General features: G+C 40.5%; 1 protein-coding gene across 1 annotated transcript in view; it reads left to right on the forward strand.

Annotated features, from left to right (window-relative positions):
- Positions 1-21,449, forward strand: part of LOC139749510 (gastric triacylglycerol lipase-like) — a 294,599-nt gene that overhangs the window by 248,316 nt on the left and 24,834 nt on the right. Inside the window, exons 8-12 of the mRNA XM_071663457.1 lie at positions 2,239-2,464; positions 5,311-5,425; positions 5,917-6,014; positions 8,836-8,981; positions 19,525-19,683. Coding sequence (XP_071519558.1) covers positions 2,239-2,464; positions 5,311-5,425; positions 5,917-6,014; positions 8,836-8,981; positions 19,525-19,683 — 744 coding nt within the window. The remainder of the gene's footprint in view (positions 1-2,238; positions 2,465-5,310; positions 5,426-5,916; positions 6,015-8,835; positions 8,982-19,524; positions 19,684-21,449) is intronic.

Here is a 21,449-nt window from a genome sequence, read left to right on the forward strand (position 1 = left end):
CCGCTTCCATGGTTCCATCCGCTGACAGATCCACTCCCAGATATCTAAAACACTTCACTTCCTCCAGTTTTTCTCCATTCAAACACCTCCCAATTGACTTGACCCTCAACCCTACTGTACCTAATAACCTTGCTCTTATTCACATTTACTCTTAACTTTCTTCTTCCACACACTTTACCAAACTCCGTCACCAGCTTCTGCAGTTTCTCACATGAATCCGCCACCAGCGCTGTATCATCAGTGAACAACAACTGACTCACTTCCCAAGCTCTCTCATCCCCAACAGACTTCATACTTGCCCCTCTTTCCAAGACTCTTGCATTTACCTCCCTAACAACCCCATCCATAAACAAATTAAACAACCATGGAGACATCACACACCCCTGCCGCAAACCTACATTCACTGATAACCAATCACTTTCCTCTCTTCCTACTCGTACACATGCCTTACATCCTCGATAAAAACTTTTCACTGCTTCTAACAACTTGCCTCCCACACCATATATTCTTAATACCTTCCACAGAGCATCTCTATCAACTCTATCATATGCCTTCTCCAGATCCATAAATGCTACATACAAATCCATTTGCTTTTCTAAGTATTTCTCACATACATTCTTCAAAGCAAACACCTGATCCACACATCCTCTACCACTTCTGAAACCACACTGCTCTTCCCCAATCTGATGCTCTGTACCTGCCTTCACCCTCTCAATCAATACCCTCCCATATAATTTACCAGGAATACTCAACAAACTTATACCTCTGTAATTTGAGCACTCACTCTTATCCCCTTTGCCTTTGTACAATGGCACTATGCAAGCATTCCGCCAATCCTCAGGCACCTCAATATGAATCATACATACATTAAATAACCTTACCAACCAGTCAACAATACAGTCTCCCCCTTCTTTAATAAATTCCACTGCAGTACCACCCAAACCTGCTGCCTTGCCAGCTTTCATCTTCCGCAAAGCTTTTACTACCTCCTCTCTGTTTACCAAATCATTTTCTCTAACCCTCTCACTTTGCACACCACCTCGACTAAAACACCCTATATCTGCCACTCTATCATCAAACACATTCAACAAACCTTCAAAATACTCACTCCATCTCCTTCTCACATCACCACTACTTGTTATCACCTCCCCATTAGCCCCCTTCACTGAAGTTCCCATTTGCTCCCTTGTCTTACGCACTTTATTTACCTCCTTCCAGAACATCTTTTTATTCTCCCTAAAATTTAACAATACTCTCTCACCCCAACTCTCATTTGCCCTCTTTTTCACCTCTTGTACCTTTCTCTTGACCTCCTGTCTCTTTCTTTTATACATCTCCCACTCATTTGCATTTTTTCCCTGCAAAAATCGTCCAAATGCCTCTCTCTTCTCTTTCACTAATAATCTTACTTCTTTATCTCACCACTCACTACCCTTTCTTTTGTTTTTATGCTTATGAATATGTTTTTGCAAAAATTTGCTGTATTTTCTGATCCCCTGGGATTGTAATATTGATGCTGAGAAAACTGTTTTTCATGTTACCCTTTAGTTTTTATTTCTAATGGAGTATTCACAGAAGTCTGAGTGTTCTGAGGTTTTTGAAGAAAGTAGGATCACAATAAGATTTACAGTATGCTCTTATAAACTATCAAGTGTCAGAAATTCCATGGTTTTATTGAATGCTGAGGTAAGGTTGTTGTATTACTGTATGTGAGATTTATAAAGAGAATGGTTTTTCATAGATATTGCTGATGTAATAATGAATTTGGCCACTGCACACCAATTCATATTTTGACATTTCTTATGTAGTTTTAGAATATTTTACATCTTTAGGGTTTTGCAATATCATTGCTTCTTTTATACAGGGGTCCCCAATTTTCAAATGGGTTAGGCTCCAGGATCCTGTTTTGTTAGTCAGTCTGTTCATAAGTCAGAAAAGTAAAGAAAAAGAATTAGAGGAAATGTCTATACCTGACTTTAATAATGTATTAGATATTGTATTCTTTTTTAAATATAGCTGACAGAATTTGATATCAAGCAACACCTAATGAAAAAAGGCAGTTTTGCAGTTTTTAAGTATAGATATTTGACTGTATTTGGACTAGGAATAAGATATTGTTTTTTTTGAGTTTGTCTGAAAGTTTGGGTGTTTGCAGGTGAGACACTCGTAAGATGGGGACCCCCCCTGCATTGATTTATCAAGTTATGTTTGATATATGGTACGTAACGTTTTTGACAGCCTGGTTTGGTAAGAAAATATGGATTCCCAGTTGAGATTCATCAGGTTATAACTGATGATGGTTATATCTTGACACTGCACCGAATTCCCCATGGTCGACATAAGGCTTCAGTTGTAGGGGAGCTGAATCAAAATGAAGTAAAGACAAAAGAGCCAGTGTTCATGCAACATGGTTTACTAGGTTCATCTTCTTCCTGGATACTTGCCTGCCCAGAGAAAGCTCCAGGTGAGACTTATTTTGTACTGTAAAGAGGATGATTAAGTATTGGTATACAGTCTTACAGATCATTAGCCACAAATTTTAGGATTAATTTCTCTATTTCATGCAGTCCACCAGATTTTGTTCCTAGTATACTTTAGAAAATCATCTCAGCTTTGAAGGTAGAAGTATACTATTGGTACATATTTCTAACCTTTGTCTGCATTGTGAATTTTGAACTGTATTTCCAAAGTGATAGTTTTACAGCAAAATTTGAAAATTGTAATTGGCCCTTTTTAACTAGTTTATCATCAAGGCAAAACCATTCAGTTTCCATACCTGGCATAATATGCTGATGACTCAATATTGCATTCATCCACATCCTTCAATTCTGTTCCCTCTACTTTCACTTGACCTGCATCTTGTCTTGACACAGCTTCCTCATTACACTCAGACTTGGACAGGATATCTCAGTGGGATAGACAAAATTGTGTTAAGTTTAATGTATCCAAGACCGAATTTCTACCCATCTCTCTATTGAAAACTCCTCACAACTGTCATCTCTCCTTTGATGTTTCTGTAATTCCACCTCTTCACTCAGTGGACATACTTGGTATTACTGTAACATCCACTATTTCTTGGAAACCCCACATTTAGGGAATAGCTAAGTCTGCCTCTAAGAAATTGGGTGTCCTGTTTAGTTGTCAAAACTTTCCTTTTGAACAGTTGCTTTGTTTATAAAAGGAAATGATTCATCCTTGTATGGAGCACTGCTCTCACATTTGGGTTGATTCTAGTTGTGTATTCTTACTTGACGGAGTTGCGTTGAAAGGTGTTCAACTTATAAACTGTCTCAGGCTAACTTCCATACTTGACCCCCTTGCCCTACACTGCAATGTTGGGTCTTTTTTCCTCTTCTATAGGTATTACTTTGGATTTTGCTCCCAAGAGCTGGCTGCTTGTGTGCCCCATTTCTAGTTAAACCACAAAGTACTCAGCAAGCTGCTGCATCACATGATGATTGTGTGGCCATTGGCAACTCAAGGATGGGCAAATGTGATACCTACTTCCTTCCCTACATGTTGAAGCTTTGAAACTCTCTACCTTCTCATGTCTTTTTCCAATAACTATCACCTGTCACATTTCAAAGACAGGTCTTTCACTTTCTCAAAAATTCTTACATTCCTTTGTCTTTTTTTCTGTTTCAAAATTCTCTATATTTTGATTGGGACCCAGCCTTGATGTGGACTTTTGCCCTTGACTGGAGCCTTCAACATCAAAAAAGAATATTAAAAACAGCATCTGGAAGTGGTAGAAGGAAGAAGAAAAATTTAGGTAAAATATATATGGGTGATGCCTCCAGGGTGGAATAGATTTCCTCAAGTATAAACTTCTTGCTCATAACGATATATGATGTATGAAAAATAGAAAACATGAGAAAATTGATAACCTGGTGTAAACCAGGTTTAAAGCAGTACCACATTGCCACTCTATGTGCACCCACAAACATTGCATATTATCACTATATATCTAAATGACACCCCAATCTGAGCAGGAGGATGAGCACTTCCCGCAAGACTCCTTCTTCCGATTCCCCTTTTAGAAAATTAGAATACAAGGAGGGGAGGGTTTCTAGCCCCCTGCTCCTGTCCTCTTTAGTTGCCTTCTACGATATGCGGGGAATGTGTTGGAAGTATTCTTTCTCCCCTATCCCCTATGTGCATGTGTGGGCATTTTTGTTTACACATGTGTATGTGGGTGGGTTGGGCCATTCTTTCATCTGTTTCCTTGCTCTACCTCACTGACGTGGGAGACAGCAACTAAGTATAATAGATAGAATCAAGATGAATTTGTCATAATGCATAACACACACTGATAAACAAACTTTAAAAGGCATGAACAAAAATTAAAGCTCTGGATTTAAATGCATACTAAGCAGTTCTGTGTTGCCAGCATGCATACACATCAAAAACATTGTATATTCTCATTTTTTATCAGTGTTTATGTATTGTGATACATACACTTGCACAGCATATCTTGACACAGTCAGTGTTATCTATTGCAAATAACTATGGAAGGAATGATTTATCATTATTCTTGTAACTCCTGTAGTTATTTACTTTCGGTCTATTGTTTATATGTACAATCAGTTTAGGAGGGTTTGTTTATATTCATAGAGTGAATTAGAATGATGTGGCATACTGGGGTTGACATGCTGTCAATGGATTGAACCAGGGCATGTGAAGTGTCTGAGGTAAACCATGGAAAGTTTTGTGGGTTTTTGATGTGGAAAGGGAGCTGTGGTTTTGGTGCATTATACATGACAGCTAGAGACTGAGTGTGAACGAACTTGGCCTTTGTTGTCATTTCCAAGCGCTACCTCGCGTGGCTGCAGGGGGAGGGGGTTGTCATTTCATGTGTGGCGAGGTGGCAACGGGAATGAATAAAGGCAGCAAGTATGAATGATGTACATGTGGGTGTATATGATGTGTATGTATATACATGTGTATGTGGGTGGGTTGGGCCATTCTTTCGTCTGTTTCATTGCGCTGCCTCGCTAACGCGGGAGACAGCGACAAAGTATAATAAAAAAAACATCCATATTTGTTGCCTTTATCAGTTCCCAACGCCACCCTGCCACACATGAAATAGCACCTTCCTCCTCCCTGCGAGTGTGTGAGGTATCGCAAGGAAAAGACAACAAAGGCCACATTTGTTTACACTCAGTCTCCAGCTCTCATATGTGATGCACCGAAACCACAGTTTCCTTTCCACATCTAAAGTGAATTTCCTGCTTTAGAGAGGTAGTGTTAAGAGGAAGCAATCAGTGGCCCCCTTTTCTAAATATTTCATGTAATTGAATTCCTTTTCAGCATACATCATGGCTGATGCTGGATATGATGTGTGGTTGGGAAATGCCCGAGGAAACCATTACTCCAGGAACCACACTCACCTCTCTCCTGATGAAGAAAGGTTTTGGGATTTTAGGTATGACATCTGCTGTTTCTGTATATTTTTAGTATAAAATTTGCTTATATATTGCATTAACAATTAGTTTTATATTGAGAATAAAGATACGTCCATTGAAACACTTCCTGAGGAATTAAGTTGATAAAATTAGTTTTTGCACAGAATCCTTAACCAGTAAGACATTAGGTAGAATATAATCTACATTTATTATTACTGTTTACTACAATGAACTCAAAATTTTTTGCATGTTTCTGATGATAGTTTTAGTAAAAATGCTTTTAAAGTTTTCAGATTATGTTCCAGCCATGAGCATGATATTACCATACGTGACATTTGTCATATATGTGTTTAAAAGATAATGCAGTACAACTTTGATTATTGTCATCTGATATCACAATTATGGCATAATTGTATGAGTAGGAAACTTAGAAGTGTTGATACCGGGTTGCCCAATACGGAAAGAAATTATCTAAGTTTTAGAGTTGTTGTATTTATGATTTTTTTTTTAGCTGGGATGAGATGGCTAAGCATGATATTCCTGCTGTTATTGACTACATCTTGAAGACGACTCATCACTCACAACTTTATTACATAGGGCACAGTATGGGTAGGTAATGATGATTATTTCACCGTGAAGTTTTGCAGAATGTTTGTACTAGTGTGATAAGGGTGTTATCTCTTTCCTGAGTTTCAGTTTCCCAATTTAGATGTAGGTGATTTATGAATTGCTGTTTCTTACCAAGATGCAAAAGCATAAAAGGTCAGAAGGGTCTATTCTAGGTGTTCTAGAGGCTTTTGAACAAGAGTACAGAAACTTGAAAATAGTGGGTAGGGAAGAAGAGCAGGAGCAGTTTCTGGGGCTGATCAACAGACTCTGAGCATGAAGATTGATGCAGTGGGACAGAGATCTAGGGATATTGAAACAGATGTACACAGATAATTGTGTGAAGTTGTGGAAAGACTTTTATATGCATTGTTAGAGATGTAACAGTTGAGAACATTTATGGTCTGGCAGATGAAACATTTAGAAAAGTGCACAGCATACAAGATAAGTGCTTGTTAGTAGAAAGGGAGATTTTGGCAAAAATCGTAGACATGGCGGTTGACTAATCAACACTGAGGGACCTAACCATAAAGTGGATGGCACCAAAATTTGAAAGATTAGTAAACTAGGAATTTTTATATAAATCATTCATTATTTTATCTGTACTGGATGAAGTTCATTCACCAGATAATGAAGAAATAAGAAATGCTCATTAAAAGTTTGTTAGAGGTTGTAGAATTGCTGGATGCAATTTCTGAGATAAAAGAAAAGAGAAAAATTGGTGGTTACAATCAAAACATAATGGGGCAATTAGTTATCATCATATTCAGTTAGGAGTTACTGAGACAGAAGGTACATAGGTAAGCAAGAAATGCTATAGACAGGGTGGATTTTAGTGGGGTATTTAATCAGATTTAATGGACCAAGCCTTGGAAGAGGGGAAAAAAGGTATAGTCAGATTGTGAAAAACAGGAGGCAAATGAGGAAAGAGGACAGAACTCCGTTGCCAGTAATACAGAGACCATGATTGTTTTTTGATGATAATGTCAGAGTAATCATAGAAATTCAGATGGATTAGTTGTAAATGACAGAGTTGGAGTTTAAGCATGGTATTGAGAAAAGTGCACTGATGTTGTTAGTTGTGGAAACGAAGCTTATTACAGAGGTCATATCTCACTTGTTCCATTGAGAGGAGTACATGATGAGGAGGGAATGAGATGACAAGGGAGAAGGAGGAATGGCCCTCTAACTAACAGATAGCCTTAAGTTTTTGGAAGTTGTGGAAGATGGCACTTCCAGACAATACATAATGGGATGAGTAACCATGGGAGAGAAATGCATGGTGTTGCTGTTTTCATATAATCCTCCAAAGAATTTTAATGATAAAAAAAGAAATATACAGTAATGTTGATAATGTATTATGCACAAAGCAGTAAAAAGTTCTTCATGAAGATGGTAGAGCACTGATAATGGAAAGTTTCAGTTATAAAGAAAAAAAGAATGGGGGAATCTGGATTCTCATGGTGAAAGATAGTTGTGGAGACAAGTCTTTAATGGGAATTTGCCACCAGCACAGTACTGTGTCATTAGGAAATGCCAACTGACTGATTTCCCAAACCCCTTCATCACTTGCAGACTGCAGACTCACTTCTGTCTGCAAGACCCTTTGATTTACATTCTTCACCACCCTATCCATAAACAAATTAAACAGCCCTGGTAACATCACACTTTCCTACTGGAGACCCACCATCTCATGGAACTGCTCATCGTCCTCTCCACCTACACACACATGCACTTTATAGTCTTGATAAAGACTTCTCTCTGCTAAAGCAACTTTCCTCCCCCACCATATATTTGCAACACCTTCTACAGAGTATGTCCATCAAACCTATCATATTGTTTCTCCAGATCCATAAATGCCACATACAAATGCTTCTTTTCCTCTGAGCATTTCTCAAACACATTCTTTAAGGCAAACCATACATGAAACCACATTGTTCCTCCCTGTTCATATCTTCACGCTCTCAATTACCCCTCTCTCATACAGTGAACAACTATGGTAACCATGAATCCTGTACACAGACCCTTATTCACTAGAAACCGTTCACAATTTCCCTCCCACTCAAATACATGCCTTATTTCTTTGGTAAAATATCCTTACTTCATTTAATAACTTTCCATTTACCCATATATAACACCTTCCCGAAGACCTTCCTGTCATCCATACCATGTGCCATCTCCAGATCCATAAATACCACATACCATTCACTCATATCCTCTGCCTCTCCTTAAGCCACACTGCTCCTTCCCAGTCAGTTGTGTGTACGATACCACTCTCCCATGGACCTCTCCAAATATACTCCACAGACTTTTTTCTCTGTAATTTTAGCATTCACTTTTTTCTTCTTTGCCTGTATATAAGGATCAGTTCTCAAACACCTCAACTTGGGTTATACTTTGTTGAATAGCCTGACTGACCAGCTAACAACAATTTACCCCCTTTCTTGAGAAACTCAACTGGTTTCCTGTGGTGTAGCGGTTAGCGTTCTTGACTGTGACGCATTCAGTGGTTACCCATGATCAAACACATTGGTTTGAATCCTGGTTGCAGCAGTTGGTCCACAGTCAACCCATTCATCCACCCTCAAGGGTTGGTCGATAAAATTGGTATCTGGCTCAGGCTAGGGTATATATACATATAAAGTGTTAATGGAATGGCCTTGATTAGGGCCTCAGCTGCCTTTGCCATCTCAACTAAAATTAAAAGTAAATTTTGGTCGCTCTTTTTAGATAAGCATTTCTTATTGAAACGGTACATATAAGAAAATGCAACAAACTTATGCTTTCAGTGAAAAAAAAAAATACAACAGATTTATGCTTTCAGGAACAACCATGTTTTTTGCTGGTATGTCAGTGAGCCCAGAATACAATAAGAAGGTTAAAGTCATGTTTGGACTGGGACCTGTGGCTACAGTGTCACACATAGAAAGCCCAATCAAGTTTCTTGCTCCATTTGCTAAGGATATAAAAGTTAGTTATTTTCTTTTATTATCTGTATTGTTTTATTTATTAAAGATTTATGTATGTTTCAGACATATACTAAGATGCTATATGTTCTTTCTGTAAACATTCACTTTAATCGTATGAATACAACTAAAAGGAATTCAGGCAGGAGTGGGATATTTAGCTTTCCAAATATTAGAAAAAAATAGTCAAGCAATAGCCAAATGGCAAGTTAGAATTCACCAAAAAATCTGTAACACTGGAGAGTTGTTTGCTTTTTAAGTTTGCTTTTATACAGTACTCTGTAACCACATTAGCCATTCTGCAGTTTGCTATGCCAGTTGTAAGAAACTGCTGAATTTGTTTTCTCGTATTTTATGGGATATATATAAGACAGTTTACAATTTTTCATACACAGAGGCTTTATACTAATAAAGGCTCTCCCATCACATGTAATTTTCTAGAACTGCTAGCATTGCAGTTTCTCACCCAAATCATCCACCAGCACTGTATCATCAGCAAACGACAACTGACTCACTTCCCAAGCCCCCTCATTTACGACAGACTGCATGCTTGCCCCTCTCTCCAAAACTCTTGCATTCACCTCCCTAACAACCCCATCCATAAACAAATTAAACAACCATGGAAACATCACGCACCACTGCCACAAACTGACATTCACTGAGAACCAGTCACTTTCCTCTCTTCCTACTCGTACACATGCCTTACATCCTTGATAAAAACTTTTCACTGCTTCTAGCAACTTACCTTCCACACCATATACTCTTAATACCTTCCACAGAGCATCTCTGTCAACTCTATCATATGCCTTCTCAAGATCCATAAATGCTACTTACAAATCCATCTGTTTTTCTGAGTATTTCTCACATACATTCTTCAAAGCAAACACCTGATTCACACATCCTCCACCACCTCTGAAACCACACTGCTCTTCCCCAATCTGATGCTCTGTACATGCCTTTACTCTATCAATCTAAATGTGTGTGGCTGTAACCAAGGTGAGAAAAAAAGAGATATGGGTAGTATGTTTGAGGAAAGGAACCTGGATGTTTTGACTGTGAGTGAAACGAAGCTTAAGGTTAAAGGGGAAGAGTGGTTTGGGAATGTCTTGGGAGTAAAGTCAGGGTTTGGTGAGAGGACAAGAACAAAGGAAGGAGTAGCACTGCTCCTGAAGCAGGAGTTGTGGGAGTATGTGATGAAGTGTAAGAAAGTAAACTCTAGATTGATATGGGTAGAACAGAAAGTGAATGGAGAGAGATGGGTGATTATTGGTGCCTATGCACCTGGTCATGAAAAGAAAGATCATGAGAGGCAAGTGTTTTGAGAGCAGCTGAGTGAGTGTGTTTGCAGCTTTGATGCATGAGACCGGGTTATAATGATGGGTCATTTGAATGCAAAGATGAGTAATGTGGCAGTTGAGGGTATAATTGATGTACAGTGGGTGTTCAGTGTTGTAAATGGAAATGGTGAAGAGCTTGTAGATTTGTGTGCTGAAAAAGGACTGGTGATTGGGAATACCTCGTTTGGAAACAGAGATATACATAAGTATATGTATGTAAGTAGGAGAAATGGTCAGAGAGTATTACTGGACTATGTGTTAATTGATAGGCATGTAAAAGAAAGACTTTTAGATGTTGATGTGCTGAGAGGGGCAACTGGAGGGATGTCTGATCATTTTCTTATGGTGGCGAAGGTGAAGATATGTGTAGGTTTTCAGAAAAGAAGAGAGAATGCTGGAGTGAAGAGAGTGGTGAGAGTAAGTGAGCTTGGAAAGGAGACTTGTGTGAGGAAGTACCAGGAGAGATTGAGTGCAGAATGGAAAAAAGTGAGAGCAAATGACATAAGGGGAGTGGGATATATTTAGGGGAGCAGTGATGGCTTACACAAAAGATGCCTGTGGCATAATAAAGGTGGGAGGTGGGCAGATTAGAAAGGGTAGTGAGTGGTGGGATGAAGAAGTAAGATTATTAGTGAAAGAGAAGAGAGAGGCATTTGGGCAATTTTTGCAGGGAAATAGTGCAAATGACTGGGAAATGTATAAAAGAAAGAGGCAAGACGTAAAGAGAAAGGTGCAAGAGGTGAAAAAGAGGGCAGATGAGAGTTGGGGTGAGAGAGCATCATTAGATTTTAGTGAGAATAAAAAGATGTTTTGGAAGGAGGTAAATAAAGTGCATAAGACAAGAGAACAAATGGGAATATCGGTGAAGGGGGCAAATGGGGAGGTAATAACAAATAGGGGGTTAAGTGAGAGGGAGATGGAGTGAGTATTTTGAAGGTTTGTTGAATGTGTTAGATGATAGAGTGGCAGATATAGGGTGTTTTGGTCGAGGTGGAATGCGAAGTGAGTGGGTCAGGGAGAATGGTTTGGTAAACATAGAAGACATAGTGAAAGTTTTGCCATAGATGAAAGCCGGCAAGGAGGCGGGTTGGGATGGTATTGCATTGGAATTCATTAAAAACGGGGATGACTGTGTTGTTGACAGGTTGGTGAGGATATTCAATGTATGTATTGTTTATGTTGAAGTGCCGAAGGATTGGAGGAATGCATGCGTAGTGCCATTGTAGAAAGGCAAAGGGGATAAAGTGAGTTTTCAAATTACAGAGGGATAAGTTTGTTGAGTATTCCTGGGAAATTATTTGGGAGGGAATTGATTGAGAGGGTCAACGCATGTACAGAGCATACCCTCCTGTATGTTTTGGCCCCAGTTGCTCAACATCTATTTCACTCCATCCCTTCACCTCCAGTTTGGTCTCCCACTTCTTGTTCTCTTCACCTCTGACACATATATCCTCTTTGTCAATCTTTCCTCACTAATTGTCTCCATGTGGCCAAACCATTTCAATACACCCTCCTCTGCTCTCTCAACCACACTCCTTTTATTACCACACATCTCTCTTACCCTTTCATTACTTACTCGATCAAACCACCTCACACCACATAGTGTCCTGAAACATCTCATTTCCAACACATCCACCCTCCTCTGCACAACTCTGTCTATAGCCCATGCCTCGTATCCATATAACATTGTTGGAACCACTATTCCTTCAAACATACCCATTTTTGCTTTCCAAGATAATATTCTCACCTTCCACACATTCTTCAACGCTCCCATAACCTTCGCCCCCTCCCCCACCCTGTGACTCACTTCAACTTCCATGGTTCCATCCTCTGTTAAATCCTCTCCCAGATATCTAAAACACTTCACTTCCTCCAGTTTTTCTCCATTCAAACTTACCTCCTAATTGACTTGTCCCTCAGCCCTAATAACCTTGCTCTTTTTCACATTAACTCTCAGCTTTCTTCTTTCACTCACTTTACCAAACTCAGTCACCAGCTTCAGTTTCTCAGCTGAATCAGCCACCATTGCTGTATATCAGTGAACAACAACTGACTCACTTCCCAAGCCCTTTCATCCACAACAGACTGCATACTTGCCCCTCTCTCCAAAACTCTTGCATTTACCTCCCTCACAACCCCATCCATAAACAAATTAAACAACCATGGAGACATCACACACCCCTGCTGCAAACTGACATTCCCTGGGAACCAATCACTTTCCTCTCTTCCTACTTGTGCACATACCTTACATCTTTGATAAAAGCTTTTCACTGCTTCTAGCAGCTTGCCTCCCACACCATATACTCTTAATACCTTCCACAGAGCATCTCTATCAACTCTGTCATATGCCCTCTCCAGATCCATAAATGCTACATACAAATCCATTTGTTTTTCTAAGTATTTCTCACATACATTCTTCAAAGCAAACACCTGATCCTTACATCCTCTACCACTTCTGAAACTACACTGCTCTTCCCTAGTCTGATGCCCTTTACATGCTTTCACCCTCTCAATCAATACCCTCCCATATAATTTCCCAGGAATACTCACAAACTTATACCTCTGTAATTTGAGCACTTATCTTTATCACATTTGCCTTTGTACAATGGCACTATGCATGCATTCTGCAAATCCTCAAGCACTTCACCATGAACCATATATACATTGAATATCCTCACCAACCAGTCAACAGTACAGTCACCCCTTTTTTAATAAATTCCACTGCAAAACCATCCAAACCCAATGCCTTGCCAGCTTTCATCTTTCACATAGCTTTCACTACCTCTTCTCTGTTTACCAAACCATTCTCGCTGACCCTCTCTTCCCACACTACCTCAACCAAAACACCCTATATCTGCCACTCTATCATCAGACACGTTCAGCAAAACTTCAAAACACTCACTCCATCTCCTCACATCACCACTGCTTTTTATTACATCCCCATTAGCCCCTTCACTGATGTTCCCATTTGTTCTCTTGTCATGTGCACTTTATTTACCTCCCTCCAAAGCATCTTATTCTCCCTAAAGTTTAACGATACTCTCTCACCCCAACTCTCATTTGCCCTCTTTTTCACTGCAAAAATCATCCAAATGCCTCTCTCTTCTCTTTCACTAACAATCTTACTTCATCATCCCACCACTCGCTACCCTTTCTAATCTGCTCACCTCCCACCTTTCTCATGCCATAGGCATCTTTTGAGCAAGCCATTACAGCTTCCCTAAATGCATCCCATTCCTCCTCCTTCTCTCCCATTACATCATTTGCTCTAACCTTTTTCCATTCTACACTCAATCTCTCCTGGTACTTCTTCACACAAGTCTCCTTTCCAAGTTCACTTACTCCTACCACTCTCTTCACCCTCACATTCTCTCTTCTTTTCTGAAAACCTCTACAGAGAGAACTTTGGATGTTTATGTGCTGAGAGGGGCAGCTGGAGGGATGTCTGATCATTATCTTGTGGAGGTGAAGGTGAAGATTTGTAAAGGTTTTCAGAAAAGAAGAGAGAATGTTGGGGTGAAGAGAGTGATGAAAGTAATTGAGCTTGGAAAGGAGATTTGTATGAGGAAGTACCTGGAGAGATTGAGAGCAAAATGGCGAAAGGTAAGAGCATATGACATAAGGGGAGTGAGCGAGGAATGGGATATAGTTAGGAAAGAAGTGATGGCTTGCACAAAAGATGCTTGTGGCGTGAGGAAGGTGGGCAAATTAGAAAGGATAGTTAGTGGTGGTACGTAGAGGTAAGATTGTTAATGAAAAAGAAGAGAGAGGCATTTGGGCAGTTTTTGCAGGGAAATAGTGTAAAGGACAGGGAGATGTATAAAAGAAAGTGGCAGGAGGTCAAGAGAAAGGTGCAAGAGGTGAAAAAGAGGGTAAAGGAGTGTTGGGATGAGAGAGTATCATTAGATTTTAGGGAGACTAAAAAGATGTTTTGGAATGAGATAGATAAACTGCATAAGACAAGAGAACAAATGGGATTATTGGTGAAGGGGGGCTAATGGTGGGGTAATAACAAGTAGTGGTGAAGTGAGGAGATGGAGTGAGTGTTTTGAAGGTTGGTTGAATGTGTTTGGTGATAGAGTGGCAGCTATAGGGTGTTTTGGTCGAGGTGGTGTGTGAAGTGAGAGGGTCAGGGAGAATGGTTTTTTAAACAGAGAAGAGATAGTGAAAGCTTTGCAAAAGATGAAATCCGGCAAGGCAGGCAGGTTTAGATGGTATTGCATTGGAATTTATTAAAAAAGGGGGTGAATGTGTTGTTCATTGGTTGATAAGGATATTTTAGGTATGTAAGGTTCATGTTGATGTGCCTGAAGATTGGTGGTATGCATGCATAGAGCCATTGTACAAAGGCAAAAGGGATAGAAGTGAATGTTCAAATTACAGAGGTATAAGATTCTTGAGTGTTCCTTGGAAATCATATGGTAGGGTATCGATTGAAAGGGTAAAGGCATTTTATAGAATATCAGATTATGGAAAAGCAGTGTGGTTTCAGAAGTGGTAGAGGATGTGTGAATCAGGTGTTTGCTTTGAAGAATGTATGTGAGAAATACTTAGAAAAACAGATGGATTTGTATGTAGCATTTATGGATCTGGAGAAGACATATGATAATATGATAGGGTGATAGAGATGCTTTATGGAAGGTATTAAGAGTATATAGAGTATATGGTGTGGGAGGTAAGTTGCTAGAAGCAGTGAAAACTTTTTATCAAGGATGTAAGGCATTTTTATGAGTAGGAAGAGAGGAAAGTGATTGGTTTCCAGTGAATGTTGTTTTGCAGCAGGGGCACATAATATTTCCATGGTTGATTAATTTGTTTATGGATGGGGTTGTTAGGGAGGTGAATGCAAGAGTTTTCAAAGAGGGGTAAGTATGCTATCTGTTGTGGATGAGAGGGCTTGGGAAGTGAGTCTTTCGATGTTCACTGATGATACAGAGCTGGTGGCTGATTCATGTGAGAAACTGCAGAAGCTGGTGACTGAGTTTGGTAAAGTGTGTGAAAGAAGAAAGTTAAGAGTAAATGTGAATAAGAGCAAGGTTATTAGGTACAGTAAGGTTGAGGGTCAAGTCAATTGGGAGGTAAGTTTGAATGGAGAAAAACTGGAGGAAGTAAAATGTTTTAGATATCTGTGAGTGGATTTTGTAGCATATGGAAGCATGGAAGTGGAAGCGAGTCATGGGGTGGGGGAATGGGCGAAGGTTCTGGAAGCATTGAAGAATGTGTGGAAGGCGAAAACGTTATCTTAGAGAGCCAAAATGGATATGTTTGAAGGGATAGTGGTTCCTACAATATTATATGGTTGCGAGGCATGGGCTATAGATAGGGTTATGCGGAGGAGGGTGGAAATGAAATGTTTGAGGACAGTATGTGGTGTGAGGTGAATTCATCAAGTAAGTAGAGTGTGGTTGAGAGAGCAGAAGAGTGTGTGTTAAAATTGCTTGGTCACATGGAGAGAATGAGTGAGGAAAGATTGACAAAGAGGATATATGTGTCAGAGGTGGAGGGAATGAGGAGAAGTGGGAGACCAAATTGGAGGTGGAAGGATGGAGTGAAAAAGATTTTGAGCGATCGGGGCCTGAACATGGAGGAGGGTGAACGGCGTGCAAGGAACAGAGTGAATTGGAATGATGTGGTATACCAGGTCGACATGCTGTCAATGGATTGAACTAGGGCATGTGAAGCGTCTGGGGTCAACCATGGAAAGTTTTGTGGGGCTTGGATTTGGAAATGGAGCTGTGGTTTTGGTGCATTATACATGACAGCTAGAGACTGAATGTGAACGAATGTGGCCTTTTTTGTCTTTTCCTAGCGCTACTTCACGCGTGTGCAGGGGAGAGGGGGTGTCATTTCATGGGTGGCGGGGTGGCGATGGGAATGAATATAGGCAGCAAGTATGAATTATGTTTTTTTTTTTTTTTTATACTTTGTCGCTGTCTCCCGCGTTTGCGAGGTAGCGCAAGGAAACAGACGAAAGAAATGGCCCACCCCCCCCCCCATACACATGTATATACATACGTCCACACACACAAATATACATACCTACACAGCTTTCCATGGTTTACCCCAGATGCTTCACATGCCTTGATTCAATCCACTGACAGCACGTCAACCCCGGTATACCACATCGCTCCAATTCACTCTATTCCTTGCCCTCATTTCACCCTCCTGCATGTTCAGGCCCCGATCACACAAAATCTTTTTCACTCCATCTTTCCACCTCCAATTTGGTCTCCCTCTTCTCCTTGCTCCCTCCACCTCCGACACATATATCCTCTTGGTCAATCTTTCCTCACTCATCCTCTCCATGTGCCCAAACCACTTCAAAACACCCTCTTCTGCTCTCTCAACCACGCTCTTTTTATTTCCACACATCTCTCTTACCCTTACGTTACTCACTCGATCAAACCACCTCACACCACACATTGTCCTCAAACATCTCATTTCCAGCACATCCATCCTCCTGCGCACAACTCTATCCATAGCCCACGCCTCGCAACCATACAACATTGTTGGAACCACTATTCCTTCAAACATACCCATTTTTGCTTTCCGAGATAATGTTCTCGACTTCCAAACATTCTTCAAGGCCCCCAGAATTTTCGCCCCCTCCCCCACCCTATGATCCACTTCCGCTTCCATGGTTCCATCCGCTGCCAGATCCACTCCCAGATATCTAAAACACTTCACTTCCTCCAGTTTTTCTCCATTCAAACTCACCTCCCAATTGACTTGACCCTCAACCCTACTGTACCTAATAATCTTGCTCTTATTCACATTTACTCTTAACTTTCTTCTTCCACACACTTTACCAAACTCAGTCACCAGCTTCTGCAGTTTCTCACATGAATCAGCCTCCAGCGCTGTATCATCAGCGAACAACAACTGACTCACTTCCCAAGCTCTCTCATCCCCAACAGACTTCATACTTGCCCCTCTTTCCAAAACTCTTGCATTTACCTCCCTAACAACCCCATCCATAAACAAATTAAACAACCATGGAGACATCACACACCCCTGCCGCAAACCTACATTCACTGAGAACCAATCACTTTCCTCTCTTCCTACACGTACACATGCCTTACATCCTCGATAAAAACTTTTCACTGCTTCTAACAACTTGCCTCCCACACCATATATTCTTAATACCTTCCACAGAGCATCTCTATCAACTCTATCATATGCCTTCTCCAGATCCATAAATGCTACATACAAATCTATTTGCTTTTCTAAGTATTTCTCACATACATTCTTCAAAGCAAACACCTGATCCACACATCCTCTACCACTTCTGAAACCACACTGCTCTTCCCCACTCTGATGCTCTGTACATGCCTTCACCCTCTCAATCAATACCCTCCCATATAATTTACCAGGAATACTCAACAAACTTATACCTCTGTAATTTGAGCACTCACTCTTATCCCCTTTGCCTTTGTACAATGGCACTATGCACGCATTCCGCCAATCCTCAGGCACCTCACCATGAGTCATACATACATTCAATAACCTTACCAACCAGTCAACAATACAGTCACCCCCTTTTTTAATAAATTCCACTGCAATACCATCCAAACCTGCTGCCTTGCCGGCTTTCATCTTCCGCAAAGCTTTCACTACCTCTTCTCTGTTTACCAAATCATTTTCCCTAACCCTCTCACTTTGCACACCACCTCGACCAAAACATCCTATATCTGCCACTCTATCATCAAACACATTCAACAAACCTTCAAAATACTCACTCCATCTCCTTCTCACATCACCACTACTTGTTATCACCTCCCCATTTGCGCCCTTCACTGAAGTTCCCATTTGCTCCCTTGTCTTACGCACTTTATTTACCTCCTTCCAGAACATCTTTTTATTCTCCCTAAAATTTAATGATACTCTCTCACCCCAACTCTCACTTGCCCTTTTTTTCACCTCTTGCACCTTTCTCTTGACCTCCTGTCTCTTTCTTTTATACATCTCCCACTCAATTGCATTTTTTCCCTGCAAAAATCGTCCAAATGCCTCTCTCTTCTCTTTCACTAATACTCTTACTTCTTCATCCCACCACTCACTATCCTTTTTAATCAACCCACCTCCCACTCTTCTCATGCCACAAGCATCTTTTGTGCAATCCATCACTGATTCCCTAAATACATCCCATTCCTCCCCCACTCCCCTTGCTTCCATTGTTCTCACCTTTTTCCATTCTGTACTCAGTCTCTCCTGGTACTTCCTCACACAGGTCTCCTTCTCAAGCTCACTTACTCTCACCACCCTCTTCACCCCAACATTCACTCTTCTTTTCTGAAAACCCATACAAATCTTCACCTTAGCCTCCACAAGATAATGATCAGACATCCCTCCAGTTGCACCTCTCAGCACATTAACATCCAAAAGTCTCTCTTTCGCACACCTGTCAATTAACACGTAATCCAATAACGCTCTCTGGCCATCTCTCCTACTTACATAAGTATACTTATGTATATCTCGCTTTTTAAACCAGGTGTTCCCAATCATCAGTCCTTTTTCAGCACATAAATCTACAAGCTCTTCACCATTTCCATTTACAACACTGAACACCCCATGTATACCAATTATTCCCTCAACTGCCATATTACTCACCTTTGCATTCAAATCACCCATCACTATAACCCGGTCTTGTGCATCAAAACCACTAACACACTCATTCAGCTGCTCCCAAAACACTTGCCTCTCTTGATCTTTCTTCTCATGCCCAGGTGCATATGCACCAATAATCACCCACCTCTCTCCATCAACTTTCAGTTTTACCCATATTAATCGAGAATTTACTTTCTTACACTCTATCACATACTCCCACAACTCCTGTTTCAGGAGTATTGCTACTCCTTCCCTTGCTCTTGTCCTCTCACTAACCCCTGACTTTACTCCCCAGACATTCCCAAACCACTCTGAATTATGTACATGTGTATATATGTATATGTCTGTGTATGTATGTATATGTATACGTTGAAATGTTTTAGGTTTTTATATATGCGTGTGTGGATGTGTATGTATATACATGTGTATGTGGGTGTGTTGGGCCATTCTTTCATCTGTTTCCTTGCGCTACCTCGCTAACGCGGGAATTGAGTAAAGTATGGTGTGAACTGAAAATGAATTATATGTTGTGATCAGTTACATGGTTGATTTTATACTCTTTGTAGTGATGGAACGTAAAAAGAGAGCAAATTTCCTTTTCAGATGTTGATGAATTTGCTTGGTGAATATGAATTTCTTCCACATAATCCTCGTTTTATAAAGTGGGTAGAAGCTATTTGCACATCTTACAACTATGAAGAGATAATGTGTAGAAATGCACTCTTCCTCCTTACTGGTTTTGATGCTCCACAGTTCAATATGGTATGTATTTGATATTTTTTAAGTAATGATTTTTCATGTATATATTTGGTAGGTATATATACCTGCAAGGGATGAGTGCAAATGTCTAGGAGATGTATAAGAGAAAGCAGCAGGAGGTCAGGAGATAGGTGCAAGTGTTGAAAAAGAAGGCAAATGAGAGTTGCACTGCCAAATCCACTTCCAGATATCTAAAACACTTCACTTCCTCCAGTTTTTCTCCATTCAAACTTACCTCCCAGTTGACTTGTCCCTCAACCCTACTGTACCTAATAAACTTGCTCTTATTCACATTTACTCTCAGCTTTCTTCTTTCACACACTTTACCGAACTCAGTCACCAGCTTCTGTAGTTTCTCACCCATATCAGCCACCAACGCTGCCTCATCAGCGAACAACTGACTCACTTCCCAAGCCCTCTCATCCACAACAGACTGCATAATTGCCCCTCTCTCCAAAACTCTTGCATTCACCTCCATCATAACCCCATCCATAAACAAATTAGACAACCATGGAGACATCACACACCCCTGCCGCAAACCGACATTCACTGAGAACCAATCACTTTCCTCTCTTCCTACTCATACACATGCCTTCCATCCTCTATTAAAACTTTTCACTGCTTCTAGCAGCTTGCCTCCCACACCATATATTCTTAATACCTTCCACAGAGCATCTCTATCAACTCTATCATATGCCTTCTCCACATCCATAAATGCTACATACAAATCCATTTGCTTTTCTAAGTGTTTCTCACATACATTTTTCAAAGCAAACACCTGATCCACATCCTCTACCACTTCTGAAACCACACTGCTCTTCCCCAATCTGATGCTCTTTACATGCTTTCACCCTCTCAATCAATACCCTCCCATATAATTTCCCAGGAATACTCAACAAAATTATACCTCTGTAATTTGAACACTCACCTTTATCCCCTTTGCCTTTGTACAATGGCACTATGCATGCATTGTGCCAATCCTCAGGCACCTCACCATGAGTCATATTTATTTTATTTATTTTGCTTTTTCGCTGTCTCCTGCATTAGCGAGGTAGCGCAAGGAAACAGATGAAAGAATGGCCCAACCCACCCACATACTCATGTATATACATGCACGTCCACACACGCAAATATACATACCTATACATCTCAATGTACACATATATATACACACACACAGACATATACATATATACACATGTACACATTTCATACTGTCTGCCTTTATTCATTCCCATTGCCACCCCGCCACACATGGAATAATAACCCCTCCCCCTCATGTGCGTGAGGTAGCGCTAGGAAAAGACAACAAAGGGCCCATTCGTTCACACTCACTCTCTAGCTGTCATGTAATAATGCACCGAAACCATAGCTCCCTTTCCACAACCAGGCGCCACTGAACTTTCCATGGTTTACCCCAGACACTTCACATGCCCTGGTTCAATCCATTGACAGCACGTCAACCCCGGTATACCACATTGTTCCAATTCACTCTATTCCTTGCATGCCTTTCACCCTTCTGCATGTTCAGGCCCCGATCACTCAAAATCTTATTCACTCCATCTTTCCATCTCCAATTTGGTCTCCCACTTCTCCTCGTTCCCTCCACCTCTGACACATATATCCTCTTGGTCAATCTTTCCTCACTCATTCTCTCTATGTGACCAAACCATTTCAAAACACCCTCTTCTGCTCTCTCAACCACACTCTTTTTATTTCCACACATCTCTCTTACTCTTACATTACTTACTCGATCAAACCACCTCACT

The sequence above is a fragment of the Panulirus ornatus genome, chromosome 7 (assembly GCF_036320965.1).
Source record: "Panulirus ornatus isolate Po-2019 chromosome 7, ASM3632096v1, whole genome shotgun sequence".
NCBI classification, from domain to species: domain Eukaryota; kingdom Metazoa; phylum Arthropoda; class Malacostraca; order Decapoda; family Palinuridae; genus Panulirus; species Panulirus ornatus.